Below are 12,568 nucleotides of genomic sequence, written 5' to 3'. Positions count from 1 at the left end.
ATTAATTTCTGGTTTGCAGTATAATAGACCAGCATTTATATGCATTGCAAATTAGTTATTACAATAAGTATAGTTACCATCTGTAGTGAGTAACTTACTGAGCATTCCTTGTACATAGTAAGTCCCTTCTTTCTTGCTGCTTTCAAATTTTCTTTGACTGTGGTTTTCAGCAATTTATGATGTACCTAGATTGGATCTGATAGAGGTGGAGCAAAGGATCAAAGTAGGTGATTAAATAGTTAATCCCACTAGGGGATTGTCGGAGAAGGCAATGGCACCCCACTCCAGTACTCTTGCCTGGAAAATACCATGGACGGAAGAGCCTGGTAGGCTGCAGTCTATGGGGTCACTCAGAGTCGGACACGACTGAGCGACTTCACTTTCACTTTTCACTTTCATGCATTGGAGAAGGAAATGGCAGCCCACTCCAGTGTTCTTGCATGGAGAATCCCAGGGACGGGGGAGCCTTGTGGGCTGCCGTCTCAGGGGTCGCACAGAGTCGGACACGACTGAAGTGACTTAGCAGCAGGAGATTGTAAATAGAAAAAAATATAGGAGACCCCAGTAAGTTAATGATCACTCAAGAAAGCAGGTTTGCTTAACCACAAAACCAGACAGGCTTGCTGAGCAATAAAACCATGCAACAGAAGCGTGAGACGTGCGCCTAAACAGTAAGACAATGGTGGCATGAGATCCACATCCTGCCCAGTGAGCTCAGTAAGTTAATGAACCCTAGGACATGCTCTCTGCACACATGAAAACAATAATTGGTGAAAAGGTGACCTTTCAAAATGAAAGACATTCATTGTACTGACACCTGAAATAATTGTTCTATAGTGCCATGACAGTCCTGGCTTGACCATTTAGGGAGGAACAAACCCCCCTCCCCAGTCTGGAGAAGGGGTTGATGTAAGCATGACGTCTACTTAAGAATGAGGAAGAAAGTTGTCTTTTCCCCCCTCCCCACTTTTCCTCTGATTACAAAACTGTAGCCCACTAAGTTCCCAGAGTGTAGCATCCTCTCACCCACCTGGTAAGCCACACAAACATCCTACTCCAATAAGTCACTATTTATCACTTTGCCTCTTGCTGAATTCTTTTCTGCACTAAGCATAAAAGTCCAGAGCTGTTTGAAGCCCCCCTGAAATGCTACCTACTTGCAGATTGTTGAGCTTCTTGAATGTGTAGGTTGTTTTTCATTAAGTTTTTGAATTTTATGACCATTTCAAATATTCTTTCTTTTTTTTCTTTAACTTTACTCTCTCTCTTCATCCTGGGAATCCCATTATGTATATGTTGGTATACATGGTGGTGTCCCACAGGTTTTTGATACTCTACTATATTTTCCTCATTATTTTTATTTCTCTTTCTTATAAAAGATCATCTCAATCAACCTATCTTCATGTTTACTGAATATTTCTTTTGCCAGTTAACATCTGATGTTGAGTTTCTTTAGTAATTTTTTCATTTTACTTATTGTACTTTTCTACTCCAGAATTTGTTTGGTTCTTTCTTGTAATCCCTGCCTCTTTATTGATATTCTGTTCAATGATGCATTTTTCTCATACTTGCATTTAGTCCTGATTGAAATCTTTGTCTAGTAAGTCTAACACCTGCGTTTCTTCAAAGGCGTTTCTTAGTGACTGCTTCTTGTGCTGTGTGTGTCATACTTGATTGCTTCCTTGCATGGGTCATAAGCTCCCCCCCCCCTCAAACTGGCAGTTTGATGTGGAAACTCTTGAAATCAGATTCCTCCCTACCCCTTGATTTATAATTGTTTTTGTTGCTCTTTGTTTAGGGACTTTCCTGATCTAATCCTGTAGATTCAGTATTCTTTATCTTTGTGGTGTGTGGTTTCTGAAGTCTCTTCCTTGTTAGCTTAGCAATCAGCTAATTATTGGATAGAGATTTCTTTAAATGCTTACAAGCAATAAATTTCCCAGCTTTGCTGAGGGACTCTGTATATATATTGAAACATTCCTTTAATGCTCAGGCAGACAGTTTATAATTCTACCTTACCCTTCACTTTCTGCTTGTACGACATCTCAGAGTCAGCCAGAGGTGAGAGCTTCATAGTTCTTTCCTGTGACGCATGTTGCCCTGGTCATGCACATAGACCTAGACATGTGCACAGCCCTGTACATGTACCTGACCTTGTAGATTCCTGGAACTATGTCAGAGTTTTCCAAAGACCCTCATAGACATCTTAAGAATTCCTCAGCTTTTAAAATATTTTGTTCAGTTCTTTGTTTGCCCCAACTGTTAGCATCATCACTTCAGGCACCTGTAATGTTAAATGATCACCACTGATCGTTTTCTACAAACCACTTCCCTCCCAGGGAAAAGGCTATTCACACTGAGAGAGGTCTGAATAAGGTCAAATGAGAATAACCTTTGCAAATGGGAGTTTCCTGGAAGTTGCCAAACAGGTGAAATAATGTCGGTTCTCTCAGAACGGTGTTTGGGGGAACTCCAAGCATGTTTTCCCTCTCCGTGGCTAGTAGAGCGCCCTTGCTATTCACTGTGACTGCGGTGCTGGTATGATGGGAATGCGTGTAGCTCAAATTAAAATTTCGCATAGCTGGCCTTACTAAAATTTAGCTTTTCTTTTGAATACTTGTACACCTTTGGTTAATTTCCAGATTTCTGAAAAAGTTGATTTTGACAACTTCAGCCAGTACTTTTATGGTAGAGCAGTTTTTGCTCTCATTGCATTTTGGGGGGACTAACTATTCAGAAAACCTTACTTTGCTACCCCCTGACATTACAGCCATTTAACATTTTAAAGGAAAGTGTAACACTCTCCCCTAAAATTCCCTTGTAGTGTTTTCCTTAGAGTATAAACATGAAAGGCAAGCATAGAAGGACTGGGGAATGCAGCAACAATAAACCTATGCTGGTAAAAACTGAAGAACTCTTACTAACCAAAAGTTTAAAATATAAAATTTCAGCATTAACTGGAAAGAGGACAAGGGGAGTCTTTTAGAGAGCATGAAAATAATCTATACCTTGATTTGAGTGATGGTCATTTGTGTGTATAGGTATGTCAGAACTCATTGAACTCTTCACTGTATGTAAAATATGCCTCAGTTAAAAAGGGGACAACAGAGTTGTTGAATAACATCACTGACTCAGTGGACATAAGTTTGAGCAAATTCTGGGAGATAGTGGAGGACAAGGAAGCCTGGGGTACTATAGTCCATGGAGTCACAAAGAGTCAGACATGACTTAGCAACTGAACAACAAAAGCAAAAATACAGAGCTAGGAAGGGAAACGGTGGGAAACTGTATGATAAACCCTGATTTCATTTAAACATACAACTGTGAGTAAACAGCTATGGCAGTTATGAGTCCAGGACAGAATGTTGACTATACAGAAATAAATAGTCAAGTATCTTCCAAATATAGGAGATGGATGTACAGTCTGGAGAAGGAAATGAGGAAAGTATGTTATAATGCATGTGTATTAGTTATCTGTTGCTACTAAAAAGATTACATTGACCTTAGCAACTTGAAAGAACCTACATTTTTATTGTCTCACTCAGGCTTTATAGATCAAGATTCCAGAAGCAGCTTAGGTCATTCTGGTTCAGGGTGTCTCAGGAGGCTACAGTAATCAGTAGCTTAGCTAATGCTAGGAGAAGGACTTCTAAGAGGGCTCACTTGCATAGCTGTTAGTGAAACACTTCAGTTCTTTGCCACATGGATTTCTTCATAGGGCTGAAAGCGTGGCAGCTAGCTTTTCTCAGAACCAACTATTAAGAGAGAGCAAAACAGTCACTTTTCATGACTTAGCCTTGTAAGTCATCATATTCTGTTGGTTGCACACACCAACCCTGAAGCAGTGTTGGAGGGGATTACATAAAGGTAGGAACACTGAGAGAATCATTAGGAGTCATCCTGGAGCCTAGCTATCACAGTCAGCTAATTTTCTTAGTTTTTTTAGCCAGGAGCCATTAGATACTGCCCACGAGTTAGAAAACAGTGCTTCCAGCCTCCTAATGTTTTTATATGATCCTTGTTTGTTTGTTTGTTTTATTGCACCCTTAGGAACCCCATTTCCCTTAGAGAAGCATTTGCTAAACTTGAGTAGATCTTTCTCTCAGGGCTCCCTCACGGCTCAGACAGTGAAGAATCTGCCTGTAATGCAGGAGACCTATGTTCGATCCCTGCGTCAGGAAGTTCCCTTGAAGAAGGAAATGGCAACCCACTCCAGTATTTTTGCTTGGAGAATTCCTGTGGACAGAGGAGCCTGGCGAACTACAGTCCATGGAATTGCAAAGAGTCAGACATGACTGAGCAACTAACACTTCTCTCTAGTGTATTTAAATTTTTTTTCTTGTGTTAGGATCAAATCAAACTAATTTGATGTTTTTACATTTTAAAATTCAGAATGTAGTAGTATCTCATTTTAGTAATTATTTCTGCCTATTTGGTGTCCAGGTATGCTTGGAGTGATTTTGTAATGAGTGTAGTTATTTCTAAGTGGTAAAAATCTGGCTAAATTTCTTTTATTAGCTATCCTCCTAAGTTTTTTACTCTCCTCTGAATTGCTTAGAATTCTTTTTATAATGAGCATGTGTTAATATTTACAAATCAGACTTAAAAAGTAAATTTTATAATATTTAGTAATGGTGATGATGTAGGGGAAAATGCTCATCCATGTTGGTTAGAATATAAAACTGGGTACAGTCTTCAGGGAACAATTTGGTATCTATCACAAAGTTAAATGCCACTCATATGCTACAAATCAAATTCCATTCCTGTAAATTGGCCCTAAAATATTTATTTACATACACAAAGACAGGCATAGAGTGTTCATTGCATCATTTATAATCATAAAATTTAGCAACAGTTGAAATGTCTAATAATAGGTCAGTGTTTAAGTGGATTATGGTGTATTTCTGCTGTAAAATACCATGTAGCTTAGAATGATGAAGATTCATAGTGTGCTACATGAGAAAATTCTAAGATGTGAGAAACATTGTTACTTACTACGTATGGAATAACTCCAAATGTGTGTTTAAAAAAAAAACCTAGATGCATATATGTGAAAGTGATAGTCACTCAGTCATGTATGATTCTTTGCAACCCATGGACTGCCCGCCAGGCTCCTGTGTCCTTGGGATTCTCCAGGCAAGAATACTGGAGTGGGTCGCCATTCCCTTCTCCAGAGCATCTTCCCAATCTAGGGATCAAACCATGACTCCTGCATTACAGGCAGATTCTTTCCTGTCTGAACCACCAGGGGAGCACACATATGTACATGTTTGTGTATTAAATGCATAGGAAGGAGATTGGAAAGATTCACACCAGATAAACAAGGATACGTTTAAGGAATGAGAGAAGGGTTAAAGACAGAGGAAGGACTTTTTTCTCTGAGTTTGTGACTTATTTTTATGGGGAATGGATGCATGCGTTCTAACTTAAAAATGTTGAGACATGTCTCTCACAGTGTGGAAGGTGAATTGCAGAAATGACTGTAGCTCTCAAGTAGAAAATTCCATGAAGCACATTCTACTTTTTCTAATTAAAAAGGATCTGATCTTGAGGGTTTTTCATTTTATGTATCTTAGATGACTTGTTCTTTTCATCAAAGTTATTTCCATTATCTAGGCAAGGGAGGCTGAGATTCCAAACTGCAGGAATGAGGACTGGAAAAACAAAGAGAGTTTTTGGAAGAGAAAAGGTTGGATTTAGTAAGCATGTGAGAGTTCGGAGAATGAGTGGAATGGAAGATAAAATTGAGATGGAGGACACAGGAAGAAGAGCAGATTTAAAGGAGGAAGCTAATGAATCAACTTTACTGTGTTGAAGGCCTGTGGGAAATTCTCATGATGCTATCCAGCAGATGGTTTGAAAGGAATAGGCTGGTGCTCCAGTGACGGCTGAAGTGACTTAGCAGCAGCAGCAGCTAGAAGTCACTGGTATTTAAATACTTTAAACCATGATTTTTGGTAGATGAGATGACCAAAGGAAGAGAGAGTGTAGAGTGAGAAAAGATGCTTAAACACGGAATCTTGGGGCACTAACATGAAAGGAGATAACATAGCAATCCCTGAAGTTGGCTAAAAAGTTGTGTTGGGGTTTGTATCCAGCATTCCAAGCATGAAGACGATGTATCACATGCCACAGGAAGTTGGAGGAAGAAGAAACATTGAAATTTGTAGTACTGGGGGACTTGGACAAGAATGGGTTGTGGTGGAGAGCCCTCTAGTGGAAGGGAGCATGGTATTTGAGGAACTGGAAGGAGCCTGATAAAGCTGAAGCTCAGAAAGGAATATGAATGACCATGGGCAGGGAGGCTTTTTCATCCTTTGAATACAATGTGATCACTTCCTTATTGGAAAGAAATTAATCAGGGGTTAGTTTTAGTCTCTCAGTGTATGAAGGTTATATGTAAATTTCTCTTTTCGTCTGCCCTGTGCAAGGTAGAAAAGAGCTTTTGAGGAGGTAAAACTTTCATCAGAGAATGACATTGTTTTCAGCAGTGGAAACAGTGGTAAAGGGAATTAGGAGAATTTTCTCCCAGTAAAGAGAGGCTTCAGGGCCTTTTGACACTAGCTCAGTTGAAGTTCAAAAGACATGGAACAGCCCCAGAAGAAGTTGCTAACTAAGAAATATCATTGTAAAATGTATTATTGTAGATGCTCTAGTTTTATAGTGCCTTTTCTGGAAAAAGCTACCTGATTTATTACTTTGTTTTCTTATAAAAACTGAGATTAAGTTTACAAGAAGTTCCTTGTTTATTTCTTCCCCTCACAAAAGACTGGACAGGAGGCTATTCTTTATTAACTTCTCTCTCTGTTTTATTAAATTAATTATTACAAATAGAGAAAATTGCAAAACATATATTAACAGTTAACATTGCTTACCCCAGAATGGAATTGGCCAGGGAAGGGTGAAATTAACTTCTTTTTGCACTTATGTTTTGTTTAACTTAATTACAGTGTTTATAAAGCAACCAATAAAGTTTGTTGTGTTTAAAGGGAAAAGATAAAAATAAAATTAATAAATATTTGTAGACAGAATAAGAAAACAGTATAGAGATGCACAGGAGGGAGAGTCCACCATTCTATATTCATATAGTGTATCTTTGGCTATATATGAGCTTTTGTTACTGTACAAAACAACATAGATTATATAAAAATATGTGTATTCATTAAACTATGTACTTTTCCATATATCATGGACATCTTTCCGTATTGATACATACTTCCTTTTTTTTAGCACTACATAGAATTTTTAAAAGTTTTTTGGGGGAAAAAAACCATTTTTTATTGAAATACAATGTAAAGAGAAAAGTACCCTGTTTAATAACTTTTACAAAGTGAAGACACAAATGCAACCACCATCCAGATTAAGTTCAAGAACAGTGCTGGTGACTACATAGGCCTTTCTCATCCTGCCTTCCATCATTAACCTCCCTCCTAATCAGTTAAGCACTATTCTGATCATCATACATACAGATAAACTGGGTCTGTTTTTAAACTTTACGTGAATTGAATCATACAGTATTGTGCATGACTCTTTATGTGTATGTCTGACTATTAATTATTTTTGTGAGATTTATCCATGTGATTGCATATAGCAGTAGCTTACCCTTTTCCTACTTGGTATAGTAGTCTATGATGGCTCAGTGGTAAAGAATCCACCTGCCAGTGCAGGAAATGTGGGTTCAATTCCTGGGTCAGGAAGATCCCCTGGAGTAGGAAATGGTAACCCACTCCAGTATTCTTGCCTGGGAAATCCCATGGACAGAGAAGCCTAGCAGGCTACAGCCCATGGGGTCACAAAGAGTGGGACATGACGGAGTGACTAAACAATAGCAACAAATAACAGTGTATAGTAGTGTGTGGTAGAATACACAGATACCACAGTTTGTGCATTTTCCTGTTATTTGTATTTGAGTTTTTTTAAACTAGGGACTAGGATAGAAAATGCTCAAAAAAGCCTTCGTGTATGTGTTTTTGAACACATTCTCTTGGGTATGTACACATTTCTGTGGGAATGAATTGCTGGATCATATATGTTCAGCTTTAGTAGATTCTAGTAAATTTAGTAAATCTAAATCTAATCTGATTTGGTAGATAAACTCAGCTCTTTGCCAAAGGGGCCCTGATATGTTACCCTTCCATCAGCTATATGAAAGTATCCTATACTCCATTCCCTGCCAACGCTTGGAGTTGATGGCTTTTTGTTTGGCTGGTTTTGGTTTTCTGTTGTTTGTCTTTGGCTGTTACAGAGCATTAGTTTAAAATTCTGCCCAGGATTTTATTATATGAATATACCGTAATTCACTGTCCATTTGCTGGACTCTTGCCCTGTTCCCTTGCTATAGCACAGCCAGAGCTTGAACAGCTCTAATGCCTAGTCGGCGCTGTGGTTTGTTCTGTGTGTGATCTGACTGTTTGAGGAAGATGTAATACTGTAGGAACCAGAACCAGTATATTCTTTGATTTTTTCTTAACAGATTTTCCTCAGATTCCCTCTGTTTTTGAGTAGTATATGATACCAGTGTAAGAATCCATGTAAAATAGTTTCATTTTGTTGACGTGAAAATCAGTTTTGATTTCATGGTGGTAAACGGTTGTTTTCTTCACTCTTGTTAAAAAGTCACGTTAAAAAAAAAAAAATAGTGTAATGCCTGAAACCAGACTTTCAGTGAAAGCACTGGTAAACACAGCTAATTTAATTATACTGAATAATTTGCATTCTCGTAGAACAAGCATACAGTGATAGCTACCAGCACCTGAGTAACATAGATCTTGAACCCATTGGAAAACTGCTGTGAGAATGATCTGAGAACATAATCCTTTTGTTTTTGGAAAATTCTGAATTTCATCCTTTGAAAATGAAAGGTTTCCAATCAGAGAACCATGCTTCAGCTCAACCTTAACAAAACTCCCCTCCCCCATTTACTCAAATTTTCTTTTAATGTGGAGTTTTACAAGTACAGAACTCTACTCTGGGGACTTCCTTCTAATTAGTCCAATGTGATCACTAGACCTGCTGCTTCTCATGTTGGGTGAGTGATTACTTCATGATAACCACTCTTCCTATTGTGCAGTATAACTTTAAACAGGTGTTTTCACAGGTGGTATTCAGTACTATCCAGTTACCATAAGTAATTCCTTGTGAGAGTTTAGTACTGTTAACCCTTCATGGTCACTGAATGGTCTTTTGGAAAGTGCCTTATGGGCATGTAAGACAGTTTTATATTTCCTATTATTCTTCGCTTTTGTCAGTTGTATGTTGAATTATTCATTTTTGGAATAGCTATAATGACCCGAAGGAGCATGTTATTCTCATCCTAGTAAGTTTTAGACGTGCTTTTTTACTTTCACGTGGAGGTGTTTCACATTTATTATTAATTGCTGTCAAGAACTTTTTAGTGATAGCTGAAAACTGCTGCTTTATATTCTGCTCAGTGTTTGGATAAGTCGGTTAAAGGAACATCTTTACCTCTTGGGATTTTTTAAGAGGTGCTATTATACATAGCTGTAAATCTTCCAGCTGTTAGTTATCTGTACTAACAAGCCTGAAAATAAATCAACAAGTGAGCTAGCCTAAATGAGTTAACATAATCCAGAAACCTTACTGAGGAGAGTATTTTCAATGACCTCTCCTTTCTCAGCCCCTAAATCTTTTTCTCAGTATCAATAATGTGTTGTCTGGGTTTTTTTCCTTCTAAATATCTGGTAAAAGTTCTAATGTCATAAATCAGTATTGGGGTGGAGGTGGTGACGGTGGTTGAAGGAGCACAGATTGAATCGACTTCTGACTTTATCTCATATTCGGGACCTGGTGTAGAGATGAATTTAGAAAGCATTTTGAAGTCTTGGTAAATAAAATGCTTTGACCTCTAATAGATCATTTCTGAATCTATCCTTGCAGCCAGCTTTTACAAAGAAGCCCAATATTAAAAGCCTTGCTCAAGTTGCAGCTTCCTTGTAGAGTAGGAGAGTAAAGTACCCAGTAACCTAGTGCCAACAGACGCCTCGTGAACTTCCGTCACTGCAGCACCCACAGCAGCTGTTTCTCTTTCTCCATAGGTATCAGCCAGAGCCGGATCTCTCACTGGTTATTGCAGCAGGGGTCAGATCTGAGTGAACAGAAGAAAAGAGCATTTTACCGATGGTATCAGCTTGAAAAGACAAACCCTGGTAAAAAAATTTTTCCTTTTTTTAATTGCCTTTGAAACAGGACAAGTATAATTAATTCCTTCGTTGAATCCGTGTGCTGATTCGTCTTCCCCAAGGTAGTTTCATATGCTGCTGTTGCTCCTTTATGCCAGAGAACTCTCTTTAACCGTAAGACCTAAGCCCTGATTATTATACTAGTTTTTAGTTCAGTGTTCAGCATTGTCTAGTCATCTTCACCGCTTCCTCCAAGGTGCCTCTCTGTTTCCAGGTTATATGACATTTCTAATCGTAAGTGGAAAGAATGGTCATGATTGTCAGTGGTCAGTTCCCCCCGCCCTCAACTAAAGCTACATACAATATTTCATACCTAGTTTTATGTGTGTTTCTAAATCTTGTTTTAGTAATATAAATTTAATATTTTTATTTTGTTCACAGTATACCATATCCAGTGGTTTCTGCTAATAATTTTCTGTTTCTAATTCTAATTGTGGGTAATGAATGTGTCTTTGGACTTTAGAGTGAGCTGCCCTGTTGACTTTGGGGCTTCGAATAGAATGAAATCTTAAGGGAAAAGATCACAGAAACCTTTGTGTCAGAAGTTAACAGGATATGCAAGATCTATTGCAGGATACAGGTGGTATATGAAGTAAAATCTGAAGTTTTTGACAGACTGTTTCAGTCTACACATTACAAAGCCTGGTCACAGTGAGGTCAGTCTCAAGTTTAACCTTGTGACTGAGCTTCTTCTGTAACACTAGAGCATTAAAGCCTTTGCTTACAGGCTGAATTATCAATCCGAATATTGTGTATTGAAGGCTCTTAGCTAATAACAGCATTGGCTCTGAGGTGGAAATAGTGTTATGGAGACATGCTTGTTTGCGTGTGCCTGTGGTAAGACTTGTTTTTCAAAGAGCACTTTTTATTTGAAAGGCTTGGGCAGACAAAAGAGAACAGCATACTCTCCCCAATGAATTTTTTAAACTAACCAGCCCCCCATTTTCTATACTGAAATGTTACAGATGTACAAAAAAGTTGAAAAACTAGCTCACTTAACACCTGTTTACCCTCCTCTTAGATACAGTGATTGTTCACAATTTGCTGTGTTTGTGTTATACCTATAAAATAAAAGAATTGTTAAATGTATGGTTATATACAAACACACTCTTTCTCTCTCTCTAGTATTAAAGAAAAAAAGAAAAAGTGAAAGTGAAGTCACTCAGTCGTGTCCGACTCTTTGCGACCCCATGGACTGTAGCCTACCAGCTCCTCTGTCCATGGGGTCTTTAGCATTTGTCTGCTTAAGAAAAGGATAATAATACTTAACCACAGCCCCTACTATCACATCTAAGAAAATTAATTATAATTCCTTAATATCAGCTAATATCCAGTCCATATTCACATTTCTTTAGTTGTTGAGAGAATGTTTTTTGTAGCTTTTTTTAAGATTAATTTTTAATTGTTGTATAGTTGATTTACAATATTGTGTTAAGTTTCAAGTGTATAGCAAAGTGATTCAATTATATATGTTTCAGATTATTTTCCATTACAGGTTATTATAAGATACCGACTGTAGTTCCCTGTGCTGTACAGTAAATCCTTATTGCTTATATATTTTATGTATAGTAGCTTGTATGTGTTAATCCCATACCCTTGATTTATTAGCTTTTTTTAAAATTAAATGTTGTTTAGGCTGACAAATTGGAATTTGTTATGTCTCTTTAGACTCTGAAATCTAGTCACTTAAAATTTTTCTTTCATGGCATAAATTTTTTAAACCATCTAATCTTACAAAGTGTCCTACATTCTGGGCTTTTCTTTTTCCTCTTAGTGTGAACTAACTTGTTTTTCTATACCCTGTGTATTTCACCTAAACTGAAAGTTAGGATTGGAACCTTGGTTAGATTCAGCTTAAATTTGTTTGGCAAGAGTAATTCATACATCGTTTAAGAAGGACATTTACTGATGGCCTTAATTAACTTTGAAGCACATGAGGATAAACTGAATATGTGATAAACTAGGTATAGTAAAATATTAGGGGGTAGAGGTACAGATAATCACTATAAAATTCTTTCATCATTGCTGTACATTTGAAAATTTTCACAGTAAAACATTAGGGCAAATGCTTTGTAGGTAATTTTACCTCATGTTACCACATGTCAAGAGACATGTAAAAGTCAGTTTGTATCACTCCTTATTTGCTAAGCTTGATTATTTGTTAAATGGGTGGCCACTAGATCCTGTTTTTGCGGGTTGTAAATAATCTCTTGGGTGTTATTTTGACACTGGATAAATTGCCTTTTTTGTAACAACCATTTTGCCAATGGTCTTAGCATCCATTGATGATGCTGACCTGAATCAGTTATTCTGATGGAGGAGTGTAAAATGGTAATGATGTAGTCTAGCACTCCTCCACTATTTATTAG

At 37.7% G+C, this 12,568-nt stretch overlaps 1 protein-coding gene across 11 annotated transcripts in view; it reads left to right on the top strand.

The window, feature by feature from the left end:
• Nucleotides 1–12,568, top strand: part of HMBOX1 (homeobox containing 1) — a 201,700-nt gene that overhangs the window by 118,060 nt on the left and 71,072 nt on the right. For all 11 annotated transcript variants that reach the window (XM_055577733.1, XM_055577740.1, XM_055577732.1 and 8 more), the window contains exon 5: nt 10,056–10,166. In XM_055577733.1, the coding sequence (XP_055433708.1) occupies nt 10,056–10,166 (111 nt within the window). The remainder of the gene's footprint in view (nt 1–10,055; nt 10,167–12,568) is intronic.

Source organism: Bubalus kerabau, chromosome 4 (assembly GCF_029407905.1).
Source record: "Bubalus kerabau isolate K-KA32 ecotype Philippines breed swamp buffalo chromosome 4, PCC_UOA_SB_1v2, whole genome shotgun sequence".
In the NCBI taxonomy this organism is placed as follows: domain Eukaryota; kingdom Metazoa; phylum Chordata; class Mammalia; order Artiodactyla; family Bovidae; genus Bubalus; species Bubalus kerabau.
This window is presented reverse-complemented; position numbering and strand designations above follow the sequence as displayed.